The following is a 20,742-nucleotide window of genomic DNA, read 5'->3' as shown; positions in this document are numbered from 1 at the left end:
GGGGGGGGGGGGGGAGTTTTGAAACACTCCAGAAATTCTATGACCTAAGCTAGAGCCTAACATAATGAATTATGACATAAAAGGGGGAATTACAATTCTAAGTGTTTCGGGAAAAAATCATGGAAGCTTAGAGGGTTTAAAAATGACTAACGAAGAAAAATAATTTCATGAAGCCTATTTGAGAATGCCCCGCGTCTCACACCTAACACGCAGTCCTCTGTCCCAAAAATAATTTAGCAAGCCCTTTTCAAGGACACCTCCGCGTCGCATGCCTAACACGCAACCTTTAGTCCCAAAATTAATTTCGGGAAGCATTCTGGCGAACTCCTCCATCGTCTTTTGGATTGCATTAGTGAAAGTCATGTTGGACTTTTATTTTAAATTCCAACTAGCATAAGGTGATTTGGGTATTTTATTTGGGGGTGGGGTGGGGTTTATATAAAGAGTTTTTAGTTATTCTACACCCATTTCCCAATCAAATACACAAACGCCCATTAGATATTAAAAAAATTGATGCTCTCCCTTTTCTCTAAATTCTCTCTCTGTCCAAATACTCCATTGAAGAACATTGAATCGCCAAGAAGAGGATCAATTCTCCAAGTTTTGAGATCTATTTCGTGGATAAGTCTCCAGTGAGGTATGATTTTTTTAACTCTTGGGATCCCTTTCCCCAAGAGGTCCCTCCAAAGATGTTCTCAAAATTCCCCAAAATCTAGGGTTTTTCTCTACACATAGGTCTTCTTCGGAAAAAAGGAAATTATGAATCTATTATGATAAATTATAATTACTTAGGGTTTTTTAGGTGTATAATTATGGGTAATTGTTGTCGTTGACTTCAAATTCCCTTGAACCCATGTTTTTCCCCAATTTCATAAATGTTTGATTCAATATGGTGAATTGGTTGAATATGATGAATTTATCAATTATTTATATTGAAGTTAGTTATGTTATTACTACATGAATAACCTTGTATTATGTATTGGTTATGCATTGTTTGGTAGATTGAAGTATGAAGTCTCTTGAAGGTCAAGAAGGTATGAATGATTGTTCTTCGTTGAACTCAACTATGAAAGATGAATTACTTAGATAGTAATGATGCTATAGTTAATATGTTATTGTGGTTTTAATGACAAGGTTCCCTCATCTTTTACCCTATGCACCTGAATTAGCTATGAAGTCCGTATGTATGTTATGGTATGACTAATATATGATTGAAAGGTAGTTCTCATGATTATAATGAAATGTTAAAGTGAAAGTTTTAATCACTTTCTAGTGTTTCTTAAGTGAAAGAACTATTCTCACCTATGAACACCTATATGCTATTATGATAAGATGTTTACATAAGAGTCAAGTAAAGACTAATGTGAACTTATGTGATGATTAAAGATGATTACTAAAGGGAATAGATGCTTAGCACCGATAGGGCATGTAAATGAGATGGGGGTCTCATGTTTAATAAGTCCGGCTCCCCACATGGGTTTTCTACCATTTTTTAATTGTGGATTCCAAAGATATGTGTTGTCTCATGAGATGTAAAACCCCACGTTTAGTAAGTTAGGGTCTCTATCAACAAACTCCTTGTCCCTTAACTATGTGCCCAATACGACTCTACCTTACTAGATCCACCTAGATAGCTATGTACAAAAGGTAACACTCTAGGCAAGTGTTAACACTCTCTTTTCGGTGTGTGAGTAGAACACTGGATTCCATCTAGCTCTCATGGTCTATGTCGGTTATTGAAACCTTTTCCGTAATGTAAAAGTAAATGAATGAATGAAATGTATGAACTCTCAATATGGATTTCTTAAGGGGTTCTATATAGTGAAAGGAAGGGTATGCGACTTCTATTACACATTGCATTTGTGGTAGTGTTATATTAAGACTATGTTGATTATGACTTATTTATTGTAAGCTATGTATGGTCATTATGAAATTGGCATGTTATTATGATGATATTATGAAAGTATGTACGAAGTAGGTTGCTTAATGTGATACTTAGCTTTGAATAGGGTTATGGTATTCTATTCTTTACATTGCACAAGTATTGCTTAGGTTGGCTACATGTTGGGATAATATTATGTTGGGTTGCCTTATTAATACTTATTTTATGTGCATATTGGTTTTACTTGATAAAAAACATGTTTTGACTTAAATGTCCCTTTATGCATGTATTGATGGTTTTTATTCATAGTAGCCTGACTTAGTACGTGTTTTTTAGTCCCTTTTCCAAAACAATCTAGGTTCGCGCAGTTGAGGATTCAAAGGTCACTTCTCAAGATACTTGGACTTTCTTCTCCGAGTTAGTGAGAGTCCTCATGTCCGAGGACAAGACCCTATGTTCTAATTTTTAGTTCTTTGCTTATGTTGGAATACGTTGTTGTACTTACCTATTTCTAAACTTCTTATTTGTGTAAGTGCTAAGTCTCGAATTTCTATACTTCTTTGTTTAGATGGTACGTTGTGACGAAGTTAGATTCCATTTCTATACTTCTATGTCTAGATGGTACGTTAAGATGACGTTAGATTCTAATTTTCTTATATGAAGTGAAGTTGAACTTCCAAAGTAAAAGTTTTTAATTTTTCCTCATTTTTATTCTATGATACATGCTATGACCAATGCTAAGGGATTGTATAAGACCTCCTCAAGGTCGAATACACAGGTAACGACTTAGGGGTGCTCTCAGGTCGTTACATAACACAACACAACATATTCTAACAAGTTTCTTTTCAACTGGATCACAGAAATCACTGTCAAATTAATCTTAACCAAAGCAACAAAAATAAAGTACCTTGTATTAATATCCAACTTTGACCTTTTATCCTTAGGAACATTCACAATGGCCTTATACCTACTTTAACAGGATCATAAGATACATTCTTATTAGACAAAACTCTTTTAAGGACATCATCATTAAAAAAAAACTATAGGAGATAAAATGATAATACATGCAACAATGTTAAGTTCTTTTGTCCAAAACAAATCTGACATCTTACCATCTAAAATCAAACATATAATCCTCGCAATTAGAGTTTTCTTCATCCTTATTCCGAAACCATATAGCTGAGGAGTATTTCAAGGACTTTTCTAACTTCGAATACCTTGTTTTGTAATATAGTTATCTAAAGGAATAGCATATTCATTACCGTTATCTAAGCAAATACATTTTCATTTTATTCCATGTTTTTCTCACAACTAAGGCCTGGAAATTCTTAAATACGTCAAGAGTGACCCTTGGACATCAAAAAGAATATCCAGAGTTTGTAAAAATTATCATTAGTAAATATCTCAAAGTAAAGTGCACCATGATGAGACCTTGATTTATAAGGACCACAAAGATCAAAAATTTACCAACATTCTAGAAATAAAGACTTCTTGAAGGAGGACTATTATGAAATGAAACTCTTTTCTGTTTACCGGCTAAGCAATGAACACATTTCTTCAACTTTTTTTTTTCGCTCCTGACTTCAAATTCTTCTTAGGTAAACTATTAATCTCTGTCTCTCTTATATAGCCTAGTCTTCTATGTCACAACTCTGAAGAAGCATTATTCTCCACCAAGGTTACTAAGCGGCCATGAAATACATCCAAGTTGATAATTGGTCACCTCGAGCCACAACCATTAAAACCCCTATAAGCTTACCAAAGATGTTAACATAACCCTCATCATCAAGGTTTCCTACTTAAATTAGGTTCAAGCAAACATCTAGAGCACACTTAAGTTTGTTGAGAACTAGTCTCAAACCAGTTTCGAACTCTTGTTATTTTCCAAGCAAACAGTGTCAATGCCAAGTACCTCAACCTCATTATCATTGCCCATTTTCTACATACAAAAGTTACATGTAATGTATGAAGAATATAATTTATTCTTTGGCATGATATGTGAAGTATCACCAGAATCCATAAACTAGATAGACTCATTATAAACAATTTTAGTGGTGCCATTCTTAGCGATAATAGCAAGTCGAATTTCAATATAATCATCTTTATTTTGTTTTATTGTGTATCTCTTATACATATAATAATATTTCTTGATATGTCCATTCTTATGGAATAGTCATATGTAATATTCTTGTATTTAGACTTTGACTTGCTTCTACGTTTATCTCTGTCATTCTAACCTTTTGAACTTGCTTTTACCTTGTCTTATTTAACCAAAACATCGTTGTGAGAAACTAAAGAAAATGATCCTTAAGATTCTATCGACCGTAGACAAGTCTTGTATAAAGGAATAAAATTATTTATGAAAAACTCATGTTTTTGAACATTTCAACGTGTGAACATGATAGTCCTTCAAATGGACTACGTGTCGTAGATATGTCTCATCAGAAGGTCCCAAACTTAGTGAAATCTTAAAGGTAAAAGTTGTTTTCTACGGTTGGGGTCTATGGATCGTAGACAAGTATTGTCTAATGTTGGTCAAAGGTATGGCTTTTGAACTTTTCTTAGGTTGACCTGGGTGGTCAGTGCGAGCCATAGACAGGTTCAATATTTATTTTTAAGGAGTTTTTGTGTTTTTTTCTAAATGTTTTAAGCCTATTCTATGCCGTTTTGGCTTCTATTATAAGCCATATAAAAATAATTTATGTCCTAAATCTACTCACTTTAAACTCGTTCTCCAATTTTCCCAGATATCTAATGAACTTCATCCACTCTAATTCCCTCCGAACCTAAGGAAGAAGGAGAAGATAGGATTCACTCCATGGTCTTCAATTCACCATTTATCTTGGGATTTGAGTAGCAAGTAATCTTGGTATTCACCCATGGAGTCCATTCCTCCATGGGATCCCCAAGGTTTAATTTCTCAATTTATGGTTCTTCTTGATTCACCATGGGTTCTATTAAAATGGTTTTTTTATATATTTTATTGCATGATATAATGTAATTAAATGATATTGAGTGGACATACTATGAACCCATGCATGTCCCATGAATTTTAACTATGAAATAATGATGAATCCATAATCCCATGAACTATGAATTTCGCAGGATTATGTCTTATGAAAATGATATTTATGATGATAATGTGCTTTTAAACGAAAGTATACAATTTGTTGTAAAAGGTTTTCACACATAGAAATATGATAATGATTGTGAAATGTATTTCTCACACATGGATTCACATTGTTGAAATATTTTATAGCTTATGCTTGGATTGTAATTTAAGGAGTTATTCTATGTTCTCATTTTAAGATGTAGATTGGTATTGAACTTTGTCTTTCCTATGCTATATTGATAGTTTACTTTTATTCTATTTTGTTAGGATTTAGACAACACTGAGAGGATGTTAGGTGGGGGCTCAATTAGGGTAGTCTCTAGAAGCAATCTCTAGTCTCTAACTACGTTCCCCTATATAATTGTCTTAAATAACCTAGCTAGCTTATCCACTTTAATAAAAGATGATGTGTATGGCTGCTATATTAGCAAGTAGAATTACCTTATTTCAGTATGAGGGACATACCAGATTCTATAACATAGATCTCATGGTCTTATTTTCAGTTAAGGCTAATATCCCACAAAACGAATATGTTTTTTCAAATTTTCTCATGTATGTTATTTTGATTGTGTTGACAATATTTATAAGAGTTATATGTTGATACTTCTTTAAAGCTTCCAAATGTTCAAATCTTTGTCATGCATTACATGTTTAAGCTATTTATGTCTACATGTAAACTTGTGCATATCGCCTCATACATAGTACATTTCATGTACTAATGCATAAGTGTGCCTACATTTTTTCACTTATGTAGGGTCTGACACTCATAACTCTCACACTCATTGAACATTCAACCAGATTCAAGATCCTCGAGCCCTCATGTTTTTAGGACCAATATATATTTACTTTCTTTACCTCTTTCTAGTTTTTATATCATATTTGTGGTGTATGAGTTACGTCTTAGCCACTTTGTTTGATGTTTAGATGGCCTATTGAGACTATGTTACACTTCCAGTTTGTCAAACTCTTTTGTGATGTAAGATTTCTACTTTTGAGATCTTTATTTCTCTTATCTTGTATGATGTATGTTAAGTTACTTGTGTAGGGTCTTTCGGGGATATATACTCCATGTTACACCTGTAACACCCCAAAAATTTCTAAGCTAAGACCCGAACTATTCTTCATTAACGTGAAAGGTCATGTTGGGGAATTCTTAAATTTCTCATATGTGTAAAGGTAAAGTCTTTAGTTTGCAAATGAATTTGGATATCAATTAAGGTCACTTGAATCTCCTAGCACAAAGTAGAGTTGAAAGTTTCCTTATATAATAAATTTTGATGTATGTTTCTTATTAGGTCAACTTCAACCGACCATATCTCTTAGAATATAAACAATTCCTTGGGCCAACAACCCCTCAAATAAAAATTATTTGAATCTTTTTTCCAACACCACGAATTTCACAACAATCCGAGTTCTGAGTAAAAAGTTAAAACCATTTTAGTAACTTGATACAATGAAGTGACGAATTGGCTGACGTGAAAACATTATAAAGGGTCATTATTGTATTTTTACCTCTAAAAAATTTCTAAACGAATTTCTTGTCTAATTAGAGATCCAAAACAATCACATTTTCATCTCATAATCCATCATTCTCTTCTTTCTCAAAACCTAAGGCAAAACCCGAGGAAAAAATAAACCAAAGTAGAAGATTTCAATCCAAGATTCTTTCAATCTGTTTTCAATATTCGTCTTCAAGGTAAGTCCTTCTCCAAGAATTTCATTTTTTCCAACTCAATTTTTGCATAAAATTAAAAATCATTAATGAGAATCCTAATTCTTGGCCATACAGTATCAAGAAACTAATTCAAGAAATCTTAAGAAACGTTTTCTTGATTTTTCTCCTTTAAGCTAGGGTTTTAAGGATTCTAATCAATTTATTTTGAAGATTCTTGAAGAACCTTTTTCTTTCAGTTATGAAAGGCTATCATAGTGTTGGACTAGTTCATCCTCACGCCCTATCTACTTTCAAATTAGGAAAAGAGTAATCAAAGATTCTATTCCTAGATTTGAGTATTCTTAACATGATTTGATTTTGAGTTCCAAATTCTTTTGAAAATTCTATTCCTAAATATTAAATTGATGTATGTTATACATTAAGATTCTTGAGTTATTTGGTTGCATCTATATTTCAATTTGAACCCTATGAATTGATTATTTTCTAGATGAGTAATATCTTTGAGTTCTGAGTTCTTTAAGACAGGAAATTGAGTTTCCTTATTGCTTTTAAGATCCCTGAGTTGAGTCGTTCATGTCCATAATTCTACTTGAATCTTATGAATTGAGATATAAATCTTAAGAAGAGTGTAAAGTCAACACTTGAGTTTTAATATTAATCTTTGAAAAAGAAAAAAATGATTTTTGAGAAAGAGTTTGTAAAACAAATTAGTATGACAATCGAGTATGTCATCAATGTTTAAGCAGTATGATATCTAGTTATGTCATCAATGTTTATGCATTATGGATTCCCCATTCATCAATGATCATATCACAACATGATTTTGATATATTTTTGAGAAAGAGTTTTCAAGTATGAATTGATTCAGAGTATAAGATAACTAAGTATTCCCAAAGATATTAGTTTTTACATTGACAAAAGAGAAACTTTGATTTCTAAATGAGTTATAAGTTCAAAGATTTTCAAGAGCAGATACCTCTTTTAAGAGGATAGTTTGAGAAATTATCTCAAACAAGAGGAAGAGTACATTTTTGAACATTGAGCATGAGTTTATATTATTGAGATTAGTATTGAGCAACGATATTGGGATGAGTTCAAACAACTCACATTTTCATAAACCATGTATGCCCACATGGGTACATGATAATACTTTTTAGATGAATCCGAAGTGCCTATGATCAGATCTTAGTAGATCCAATTAGTTGAGGTGTCCTATATCCTTGCAAGGTACAGGACAATTATGGTAGCGTGGGCGAGACACTGTATCATTATGTAGCTCATAGTGATGCTTTTTTGTTTGGGAATCTCCCAATAGAGTGTATTTGTATATTCACTTATTGTGTAAATTTTAAAGATGAGAAATTATTACGTAAAACTTAAAATGATTTAACTCCTTTATTTCCTTACTTCCATCCCGAGTACATTGTAATGTATTGTAGTCCTTTTCAGTTATTTGTAATTCAACTATATTACATACTCGTACTACATATTTTAGCTATGTAGATACAGGTTCTTAGGATCCCTAATAAGAGTTTGTTGAGATCAATTTATCAACTCGTCCGCTTTTGATTGAGGTCTCTATGGTTTCGGAGGACCCCTGTTTTTATGAGTTGTTACCAGTAGTTTTCTTGAGGAGTCGGGGGTCTTGTTCTGACACTCATCCTTATTACAGTAGAGGCTTCATTGATAGAAATGTTTGGAGAGTATTTATGTTTAAGATGTTTTATTTAAAACTTGTGTTTCATACTCAGTTCAATTTTGAGATTCAGTAAAAATTTTATAAAAGTTTCTTTCAATTTAATATCTTAAGTATGCTTGAGTTAGTTTCGATATTAGTCAACAAAGATGGGGATTCACTTGGGTACCAACAATGGTTCTTGAATGTTGGTCACATGCAGGGTGTAGGCTCATGTCGTGATAAACTTTGTATAAGAGCACAGAGTTCAAGTGTCCTAGGATGTATATGAAGCCATGTTAGTAGGAACTTATTTATGGGTGTAAGGGCCCAACTTCTATAAATGACGGAATATAGGCATTTACAAATTGTTTCCCTTCTTTATGCTCTAAATTATGCAATAGAGTTGTGTCATAAGGAACTCATCAAACTGTGTGTTTCTCAAATTTATTCGATTATCCCTCATACTTAACGTAGTGAAAAAGTAAAGTCAGATCCTTAGTGATGAGTTACTCTCAGAAAAAATCTTGAGAAAGTCATGAGAATGTAGAGGGGCCTGAGAGAAGCCCATGAGCGAGTTAAGTGTTGAGTTTCAAAGTAATGCACTCTTATTAATACGAATCATGCGTTTGAGCTTAGAGGGAGATGTATTCCTAGTATTTATTCTCTAAACCTTGTTTCAATTGAGACCGTTATGAGGAAGTGTTCTTTAGATCTTGAGTAGTAAGTGCAGCCGAAAGGATAGTATCAGTTATGAGATTGCGAGAAGTAGTAGATGGAGTGCCCTTAAATTAGAAGAATGTATGCACATGCATAGTAATCTAAGAAGGGAGATACTAACGAGACAAGCTTTGTTATTATTGTCATGCACCCAATAGGTTATTAATGAGGAGTTCCCCCTTATGTGTATACTTAGAAATGATGAGTTTGTGTAGATTTCATTGAAGGAGGTAGAGTAAGAGTTACTTGTTAGGATCATTTAGAGTATACTTTAACTAGAAAGAATTTTAGGATGATGTGTCAGTGTAGGTATTGAATAGAAGAGCGGGAGTATTCATGAGGTGATACATCTAACATAAGCTTATGATTTTTAGGTATAGCCTATAATATTCAGATGGTTAGAGAACCAATTAAGCATTGATGAAAAGCAAAGGGGTCAGTAGTACTTCAGTTGTAGAAGGAAGTGTGACGATAAATTGTAAGTATGAAGACTAAGAGATAAAGATTGACTACTTGTCATAAGTTTTTAGGAGGTGAGTATTTCTTAATTTCATCTAGTAATTGTAAGTTAGTTTAGTATGTGAGAAATCTTATTGATAAATGTGTTTAGTAATAAACATTAAGATTGAATTGAGAAAGAGTGTCGTGATAAAGAAAATTGCAACATTAGGGTTATGATGTTAGTCTTTAGATCTGCTCTGGTAGACTTAACATAGAGTAGGCGAGGAATTGACTCCTAGCTGTAATGAGTATGAGTGGTACAAGTGAGAGATCCTAACTTTTAGAAAAGGCAGTGAAGGGTGGCTAAGTCATAAGAGTAACAAGAGCATTAAGAGGTTTGCCCGAGATTGTATGTGATTAGACGAGGTTCCGATTGAGTTAATAATTTTCCATGACCTTTACGTTAGCATTATTTTTTTCCTTAAAGAGTTAGATTAAGCGACCTTGTAAGCCAATGAGAAGACGTAAGCATCTTATAAAGAGGTCTTAAAAGGAGTCTTAGTACGTACTTATGTAGAGTTCAGTAGCCATGAGATAAGTCTTTCATGAGTATTAGAGAAAAATTAATGTAGAACAACTTAGACAAAATGAAATAGATCCATAGCTGTAAAGTGTCAGTCTTAGACCTAAGGGGGAGATTACATGATGAGAAACCAATTGAAGTGTTGAGGATTAGATAGTGATGTTTTTCGAATGTGTTTTATAGGTAAATCAATCCATTCATACTCAAGTACTTTTTCCTTAAAGTCTAATTATTACAACATCTTGTTCATATGTCTAATATCAGAATTGTGTCTATAACCTATACTCATACACTTCAGAGAGTTTCACATATATGCTCAGTTTTAACAATGAGGGGAAAAGACTTCAACACATTAATATCGAGCTTAATCCATAAAGTTATATATATCATCCTCGTGTTATGAAGCTAAGCATTCATTCTCACAATATGTTCAGTCTCACAAATTCATCATTTACTGTCCATAACCAACAACATAATGTTATGCTATGTATATTATTATATAAGATATCTCGAATGAATTGTGTGTATGATCTCTCTCCCTAATGCTCTTCCAGCTATCCCTTTTTGTTTTAAGAGTGATGTTATCAATAGTAGTTGAGTAATGATATAAGGAGAGGGTCTATGTTTCTTATTGTGATTGTGGTGGTCGTTTTCTTCCATCTAAGGTTATAAATGTGGTGCAAGAAGGTGATGAAGTTTTACCATGAGTAATAGTTAAATGGGAGTAATTAGTCAGTTTCATATAGTAACGAGTAAAATTTCAGTTGGTAAAGATAGTGAAAAAAACTTAGAAGAATTGGTTAGAAAGAGTCCATGGAGTGGTTATAGTGTTAGGCTTGAATGTGGTATTGTTAACATGTGGAAAAAAGCATTTGATGCATTGGGTGTTTCTTGATATGGACTCAAGGTTGGTTGAAGACAACTATAAGGAGAAGTATCCTAGGGATGAGATTCCTTATAGAGGCACAGAACCTGAATCTCGTGGTTTAGATAAGTATAACCATATCATGTTTAGCACCTTGTGAATTAGAAATTAGTCCTGAACACAATAAGAGAAAGTGATTTGATCTGGACGTTTGTAAGAGTGGTCATATACTCTAGTAGGAGCTAGGAGTTGCAGCTAATGAAGTGTAGTAAGGAAAAAGAGGAGCATAGTTTAGAATTGTTATTAATTTTAGAAGTTGTCAATCGTCTCACTCAAGGCATAATATTCCTATTCTTACTTCGTGGGAAGATAGCCAAGCTTAATGTCAAATAATTTCATGTAGAGTATGACTATCTTCAATCTCATATCAATCTGACTTATGTGCTCTAGTCCAGTTTCATAACTATTAGTATCAATTAGTTCAACCTATATTAGTAGGGCAAGCTTAGAAGTAAAGAGAGGTAGTAATAGTAACTGTTATTGCCTCCATTCGCAGTTTAAGCGTCATTCGAGGACGAATGATCCCAAGGGTGAGCTATTACAACACCCCAAAATTTTCTAAGCTAAGATCAAACTATTCTTCACTTACGTAAAATGTCATGTCCAGTGATTCTTAAATTGCCCATATGTTTAAAGGTAAATTATGAAATGTGGAAATAATTTTGGATATCAATTAAGGTTAGTCAAAACTCCTAGCACATAGTAGAGTTGAAAGTTCCCTTACAAATTAAGTTTTGAGGTAAGATTCTAGTTAGGTCAACTTCAAACACCATATCTCTTAAAATATAAAGAGTTTTGTGGCCATGACTATCAAACTAAAGATAATTTAATCTTCTTTTCCACTCCACCAATTCCGTAAAAATTTGAATTTTGAGTAAAAAGTTATAGCCATTTTAGTAACCTGATAAAGTGCATTGACAAATTAGATGCGAAAAAACATTAAAAGGGGTTGTTTTTATATTTTTACCTCTAAGAGACCCTAATAAAATTTCATGGCTAATTATACACCCAAAAAAATAAGATTTTTTCATCTCTTAATCTATCATTCACTTCTCTGTCAAACCCTAAGTCAAAACCCAAAAAAAAAAATCAAAGTAGAAGACTTCAATTCAAGATTCTTTCAATCTTTTTTTAGATTCTTCTCCAAGGTAAGTCCTCCAAGAATTTTATTCTTTCCAACTCAATTTTCTTCATACAGTTATGAATCATTAATTGGAATAAAAAATTCTTGGCCATAGAGTACCAAGAAACTAATTCAAGAAATATCAATAAAGGTTTTCTTGATTTTTCTCCTTCAAGCAAGGATTTCAAGGCTTGTAATCAAGTTCTTCTTTAAGATTCATTAAGAACCTTGTTCTACCGGGTATATAAGGCTATCATAGTTTTGGACTTGTTCGTCTTCAGGCCCTACATCTACTTTCAAATAAGTATAAGAGTAATCTAGTATTCTATCCCTAGATTTGAGAATTCTTGAGATGAGTTGATTTTAAGTTCATTAGTTCCTAATTCTATTGGAAGTTTCTATTCCTAGATATTGAATTGTTATATATTATACATTAAGATTATTGAGTTGATTCTTTCATGTCTATATTTCAACATGAATCCCATGAATTGAGTATTTTTTGGATGAGTAGGATCATGTAGTTCTGCATACCTAGTTTGCATATTGTTATTAAGATCACTGAGTTAATCGTTCATGACCATAATTCAACATGAACCCTATAAATTGAGATGTAAATCTCAAGAAGCATTTAAAGCCAACTCTTGAGTATTAAACAAAGTTTCTGAAGTAGAAAAGATGATTTTTGAGAAAGAGTTTCTAGAACATGATTACTATGAAAATCGAGTATGCCATCAACGTTTAGGCTTATGATATCTAGTTATACCATCAATGTCTATGAATGTATGACTTCCTGAGTCACCAATGATAATATCACAATATGATTTTGATATATTTTTTACAAAGATTTTTTTAGTGTGAATTGAGTAAGGGAATAACGGAACTAAGTATTTCCAAATGTATTAGTTTTTACATTGATAAAAGAGAAACTTTGATTTTTGAATGAATTATAAGTTCAAAGATATTTCAAGAGTAGTTACCTCTCTCTCAAATGAGAAGAAGAGTATGTTTTTAAACATTGAACATGAGTACATTATTGGGAGTAGTATTGAGTAGCTAAATTGGGATGAATTGAGACAACTCACATTACTCAAAAACCATGTATGCCAACATGGGTACAATATCATACATTTTAGATAAATCCTAAGTGCCTCAGGACATAACTTAGTGGATTCACTTAGTTGAGGTGTCCTATATACCAGCAAGTTGTAGGATAGTTCTAGCAGTGTGGGCGAGAGATTGTATCATCATGTAACTCAAAGTGTTGGTTGTCGGTTAGAGAATCTATTGATAGAGTTAAAGTGTATTTTAATATATCACTTATTATGTTGAGTTCAGAGATGAGAAAGTATTTCATAAAACATTAAATGATTTAACTCCTTTGTTTCTTAACATTCAGCTTGAGTACATTGTTATCTATTGTAATCCTTTTCAAGTTATTTGTTATTCAGTAATATAACATACTTGTACATTTAATGTACTGATGTTATTTCACCTAACATTTTTTAATGATGTAGAGACAGGTTCTTATGATCCCAAAAAGAGTATGTTGAGATCACTTTATTAGCTCGTCAGCTTTGGAGTTAGGTCTCATTGCTTCTAGAGGACTCCAATTTTTATGAGTCTTTAGTAGTAGTTCTTAAGGAGTCGCGGGTCTTGTACCAACACTAATCCTTGTATACAATAGAGGCTTCATAGATAGAAAAGTTTGCTAAGTCTTTCAGTTTCAGATGTTTTAATTAAAACTTATGGTTCATACTTAGAATATTCAGTTCATTGTTTAGATTCGGTAAATTATTTTAAAACGTTTCTTTCACTTTATTTTTGTGTATACTTGAGTTAGTCTTCCGCTTGTAGCCAACAAGAATGAGGGTTGTCTTGTGTACCAACATTGATTCTTGAGTGTCGGCAACGTCCAAGTTGTAGGCTCAGGTCGTGACAACACCTAGGGTATATATTTTATCGTGACTGAGATCTTCTTCTTATCTCTTCATTTAAAATATCACTCTTCGCATATTTCGTAGTTACAACACCATTGTGAGAACAATTAGTCAAAGAAAATCAAAGAATTTCCTGAGATTATGGTAGAGTATTAAGAAGACACAGTCCCTATATTCCTTCATAAAATTATACACCCATTCCAGACAGCTAGTGAAGGGAACCCTATAAATTATTTATATGATCTGAAATATGACTTCCCTCTATATATCTAATACTCATCAATTTTTTAGCAGGAACAACTTGTTATTGCTAGTTTTTGAAGCATAAAGTGTCTAAAGCCTATCCCATAAGCATCTAGTGTGTGTCTTATTCACACCATGTTTTTATCATTATCTTCAACTTATTGTCTGATATGGCCACAAACATGTAGGTGCTTAAATTCATCCTTATTATTCAGACTCAGGTTTATTAGAAAAAATTACATGTAGATGTATTTTCTTGGTAAATATAAAATCTTTCATCTTACTTTTTCAAATATGATAATTACTACTATTCAAACACACCATCTTTCTTATATTTGAATCCATTAATCAAATAAGCAATCAACGATAACATAATTCTTTGATACCACTTTATTGAAAAAGCCAAGCACTAATTAAGGTCCACGGCAGGACGATATTCGAGTCTAAACTTTCCCTTTAATTTAATCAAAAGGGGACAAACAAATTTAAGCGGAAACCACCTTTGGGAAGCAAAAATAATCATCAAAATAAATATGGCAAGACAAAACTAAATCCCCTTCTAAACATTAAGATTTACGTTGAAAACCTCTTCAGACTAAAGAGTAAAAACCACGACATCAAAATTTCACTATAATTAACAAGAGTTACAAATTTTTTCTCCAAAATGGTCACCAAATAAGTGTCAAACAATAAACAACAATAACTACAAAATAGCACCAATGAACTAGAGAAGAAAAAGAGTAAAATCACCAAAATGCAACTATTGCTCACGAACTAAAATCTTGAGCAATAGGACTCTACATCTACCTCTACTAATTTCTAATCAAATATTGAGTTGATATGAAAATATTTTCCCAAAATAACCTCAACCGGACGGTGAACAAAGTAGGAATCCTGATTTGAAGATGCTTGCTAGGGTTGAATATGAAGAGCAAAAATTTGCACTCTTTTTAATTTTTTTTCTCTTTTTCTGGCTGGTCATGTTTCTCTTGTGAATAATTTAAGTAAGACCTAAAAGAAGTCTTACATATTCCCCATATTATTAGGCGTATGGATAAAAATTTATATACATATAATGGAAATAAGATCCAAAGTCCAACAAACACTACCTCTAATTTAGAATTAGTAAAATTATCTAGAGCTAAGAGAGGTACTATATAGTCTACATATTCTCTAATAACATCCCATAAATACATATGCCATGGAAAACTAGGCAACTCTATCTAAATAGGAGTAAAGGTTATTTCTTCATTGGGTTAAAAAAAAAGGGGGGGGGGGCATTTAAAACCTCTCGTCACGAATCCTTCGATATTTAGAAATTTATCAAATTAAACCTAATTTAAATCCATATCATCATCAAAATATCGATAGACGTGGCAATAGCCGAAATAAAAAGAGAGGAGGGGGTGGTTCAAACTCACAACTCTAGCGTGAAAAGCATTTCCAAGGTCAATTACTTATCATTGAACCGTCAATCAATTTTATATACTACAAATACAAGATTTACGAAAAAGGATTAGGTTCTTTCGAACCCATTAACCCCCACCTAGCTCCGCCTCTTCATAGAGATGACTTTTGATAATTTTCTCACATAAGTGTTGCACCAAAGTTCCAAAAAGAACTTTTTTAGCAAATATTACAAATGGGAGGGACATCTTTGTGGCCATAACGGACAACTTTAAGAAGATGGAACGGCACAAGCGCTCAACTGGTTGGTAGAACATAGGTTTTGAAAATTTATAGGGAGATGTTATTGAGGATTATTCAAAGGTAAAGTTTTTGCAGATCAATAATTATTGATGATTTGTGAAGGCCGTTGTAAAAGTTACAAAATGCCTTTGAACTTTCTGAAAAGGCTCAAACATGTTATTGAGCTAATGTTAATTACATACAAGAAGGTGAAATAAAATAGACTAGTATTTGTAATTAAACAATAGAATGAAATGTCTTACCAAAACACCAACAAATGCAAGGTTTGGGACCAAAGTTAGTGCCAGAGTATGAGCCTTGTCAGAAAAGAAAACAAAAATTAATACCATAAGATTGCATAACAAGTTCAAAGGGGAAAGGAATTGATTTACCTTGCAAAGGAATGAAAATGCAATTAGTAGACTTCCCAAAAGCAAGCCAGAGGCAGACATCTGAAAAATTAATTTTTACATAATGAATAAGTGACTTTCAAGTGTTTTAATTTTTCTTTAAACTATCATGAATTAGGAATATTATATATATTATTACCATTAGAAGGGGTCTTCTACCCGCTCTATCTATCAAAAGTGCACCTCCTGCAGTTACTCCAACCTAAAAAAAATTAACATAAACATAAATTTTGCATTTTCAACAAGACAATTACTTTTAAGGGATGACCTCATCAGAAAACAAAAACCTGTAAAATGCCAAAGAGAATCGTTCCAAGACTGGGATTAAACCCTGATGACATCAAATAATGTATGTTAGTCATAGATGACAACAATTATGACCAATAGTTTGAGAATCATGTTTTGCTATTTCACAAATAACACAAGAAAGTAAGGTGTTTAGATTAATATATGTCAAAAATTCTCTCTTCATACAACCTCTCAATCTCAACATCAACGTACAAATATATAGTAAATATGTGCACCTTGTTGACTGACGTGCAAACTTTGTGTGTAATGAGAAATACCTAACACCGATTGAGGATCTCAAAATATAGATTGGTCATTATCACTCTTGATGGGATCCTTCTATTTTAGCTTATGTGTGATGTATATGGATCTTTTATTGGAGTTGTATTGCGATAGAGAGCTAACAAGATCTTCCACCCTGATATTTTACGCTAGCAATATGTTAACTTTTGCTTAGACAAACTATATTGTGACTAAAACATAATTGTTATTGATAATACTATTTCATTTGAAAAATTATATCATGTGTATTTGGGTCCAACTCCATAATTTACATTGATCATGCAGTTCTTCGGTACATGATGGTTAAAAAGGATGTGTATCGAAGATCATTCCATGGATGGCTATTGCAAGAATTTGACCTTGAAGTCAATAATATGAAGGGCATGGAGAATCAAGTGGCATATTACGCTTTTCAAGATGAGCATCTACGAGCGGTGTCTAGTGTGATGGAGCCTTACTATGCTAATATTACTATCTTTTTGGTGACTAGCCTCAATCTTGAAGAAGCGAAATCATAGCAAAAGAAGAATTTTCTAAAAAAAAATATAGACACCACTTCTGATATGATCCTTACCTATTTCATATATATGTGGATAACATGATCAGGTGGTATATATCTTAAGAAGAATAACACTTTCTTAGAAAACATGTCATGATTCACCGATTGGATGCTACTATAAAGGTGTGTGGATACCTTCAAAAAATTTTAGAGTGTGGTTATGTTGGCCCACCATCTATCAGTGACCACTGCCAATTTTGAGGTTCGATTTCAAAAAGGCAGATATATATGCATCTAAACATAGTCACGGAGGTGGAAATATTAGATGTTTGGGGGTTAGGTACTATGGGCCCCTTCGTGAGTTTCAATGATTCAATGTATCCTAGTGTTGTGGACTATGTTTATAATTCAGTGGAGGTTGTTTCTCTACCTAATAATAACGAAAAGAGCGTGATGCACTCCTAAACAAGAATATTTTCACTAGATTGGACACGTAAATAGTTATTACTAGTGACAAGAAATCTCACCTCTACTATAATTTTTGCAAGTTTATTAGAAAAGTATGGTGTAAGGCATATGGTGGAAACCTAATACCATCTATAGATGTTATCAAGTGGATGTTTTAAACAAGGAGATCAAGAGCATCCTGTCCTAGACTAGTAATGCAAATTGAACTAACTGGTAAAAAATGTCAAATAATGTTTTGTGGGCCTATCAAAAAACATTCAACACTCCTATTATGTCTTTTCACCTTCTCGATGAACTATAGCATAAGGGGTCTAGGCCTTGAAAAAGTTAAACTTTGAGTGAAAAGATGTAGAAAACACGACGTTGACTCAACTTAACAAACTGGATGAATTTTTATTATAGTCACTACAACAAAAACAACTTTTAGCGGCAATAAATATTGACATTAATAAAAAGTGCTAAAGTTTTTACCGGCATTAATTAAGTGTCATTAGAACGAATGTCGATAGAAATTTTGTTGTTTCATTAAGTCAAATGCTATAAAAATAAGTAGCTTCTTTGCTTTCACACTCTTTTGGACTTTCTTTTGGAGAGCCTTGATATATTCATTTGTATACCTTTTAAATTTCTATATATTTTAACTATCATCATTTGTCATGATTATAATTGACCTTGTTGTATGATCTCTCGTAACTCTAGATCTTCTTTTATGATAAAGTCTTGCATTCTCTTTCATATCCAAAATATTTGCCATTAGCACATGGTAACATTGTTGTTTATTGACCTTTTTGTACTAACCATCTTTGTCTTTCAATGTATAAGTATCTATTGAAAATCTGGATATGATATTAATTGTTATATTAGATATGACCACTACTTTTGAGGAACCATAGCTCTTCAAAAACTATAAGAAAGTAAAGTTTCAAATATGTAAGTCAACATAAGTATTTTAGCATGGTGAAGTCCTTGCTTGAAATAAACAGCAATCATGACCCACCTCCTATAGGAGTTTCTGAAATTCTTCACTAAACTCGAACAACTTCAAGGTTATAATTACTTTTCTTACAGCTCATGATTGTTCCCAAAAGTCCTTGTCTTCTACCTTCTTCTTCAATCAATCCATCTAGTCAATGAAGTTCCTTACAAATACCAAACAATACAACCTACAATTAACTAAGAATGTAACTAATATTTTGTCGTGGAACCACACAAAAAAACTAACTATTACAACTCATGAACTATATAAGACCAGGTTCTTTGGTTGTAATAGTTGATTCTTCTTTGAGATTGTTGTGTGCTAGACAATTGACATTTTTTTCAGCTTATTATTTTTACTGTTTTATACTTATTTCAGTTTAATGCTTCCTATTCCTAGCTAGCCTTGGTCAACATTAGTTGCTTAACTTTTTGAAGTTAGTAGCCCCTTTTATGGCTTTAGTGGTACATGTTCTTATTTAGTTTAAATATCCACTTTGTGAATAGCTACGAGATAGGAAAAGGTTAGGTTTTCCTTGTATAAATTCAGATCTTTTGAAAATTAATACAAAGCAAAAATTTCATAAATTTACTCTATTTTTATTCTTCAAAACAGTTTCTTGAGTGTTTCTATTTTCATAGTGGTATCAGAGTCTATAGTTGATCTTAGAGGACCAAATCGTTTTTACCTACAATAAAAAGGACATATAACAACCTACCTTTAAATCAATCATTCACTTTCACCTGTGAAAATTACCAAATCTTGTTTGTGATAATGCAAGCTTTTATGGAAGCATATGTACTTTGGAAAAATATAACGGAAGATAAACCACTTGCTACTATATCACCAACTCATACTTTGGCTTAGATAAAATCCAACAACGAAAAGAAGGAAAAGAAATCTAAAGCCAAGTCTCTTAAGTATAATTAAGTGACAAATTCTATGTTTTACAAAATCATGGCTTGTAAAAAAACAAAGGAGGCTTGGGATAGGTTGAATGCAGAATTTCAAGGCAATGATTAAATACGTCAAATCCAAGTGTTGAACCTGAAAAAGAGAGTTTGATCCTTCAATATGCAGAAAGATGAAACAACCAGTAAGTATGTTGATCAAAAATCCTTAATTTTTAATAACATTAGATTTCTTGGTGAAGAGTTTATGTAACAATCTGTTTAGCCGGTTCGAACAGTAGAATTATTTTTGATAAAAGCTGACTGGGTCGACGGACCACGCGACGGACCGTCCTGGTCACGACGGCCCGTGATGGACTCCGTCGTCCCACACTTGTTTAGTTTCTTCTGCTGCTCTTCTCATTACCCTCGACGACAAGTAGGACGAACCGTCATAGGCACGACGGACCGTCGAGGGCCTTCGTTCCAAAACACTTCAACTCTGGGAATCAGGGTACTGGAGTTACTTCTCTGAACTTCAGGACGGACCTGCAGGACGGACCTTCATGGATACGACGGACCGTCACAGGGTCTTCGTTCCAAAACACTTCAATTTTTGGAGTCTGGGTACCGGAATCGACTCTCTGAACTTCACGACGGACTTGCAGCACGGACCGTCGTAGATACGACGGACCGTCACAAGCTGCGTAACCCCAACTTGGTCAGACTTCCGCTAAATTTTTTTAAGGGGTGTTTTGGACTATTCATAATTATTATTAGGAAATTAGTGGGGTAATTTTTATAATTGAGTTAGTTGGGGGATTAAAGGAGATAACTTTAAAATAAATAGTGGGTTACTTTTATCATCTTTTATAATTGATTATATGATAATTAGGGTAAAAAGAATCTGTAAAAGAAAAATAA

The 20,742-nt window shown here is 32.9% G+C and overlaps 1 protein-coding gene across 1 annotated transcript in view; it reads right to left on the bottom strand.

The window, feature by feature from the left end:
• The window catches only part of LOC107001566 (sugar transporter ERD6-like 8), a 91,039-nt gene that overhangs the window by 13,912 nt on the left and 56,385 nt on the right, over positions 1 to 20,742 (bottom strand). Inside the window, exons 12-15 of the mRNA XM_015199558.2 lie at positions 16,703 to 16,746; positions 16,555 to 16,617; positions 16,398 to 16,457; positions 16,269 to 16,322 (exon numbers count right to left, since the gene is read on the bottom strand). Of these exons, the coding sequence (XP_015055044.1) occupies positions 16,269 to 16,322; positions 16,398 to 16,457; positions 16,555 to 16,617; positions 16,703 to 16,746 (221 nt within the window). The remainder of the gene's footprint in view (positions 1 to 16,268; positions 16,323 to 16,397; positions 16,458 to 16,554; positions 16,618 to 16,702; positions 16,747 to 20,742) is intronic.

This window comes from Solanum pennellii, chromosome 10 (assembly GCF_001406875.1).
Source record: "Solanum pennellii chromosome 10, SPENNV200".
Taxonomy (NCBI): Eukaryota; Viridiplantae; Streptophyta; class Magnoliopsida; order Solanales; family Solanaceae; genus Solanum; species Solanum pennellii.
The sequence above is the reverse complement of the archived record's forward strand: the minus strand, read 5'-3'. Positions and strand labels throughout refer to the sequence as shown.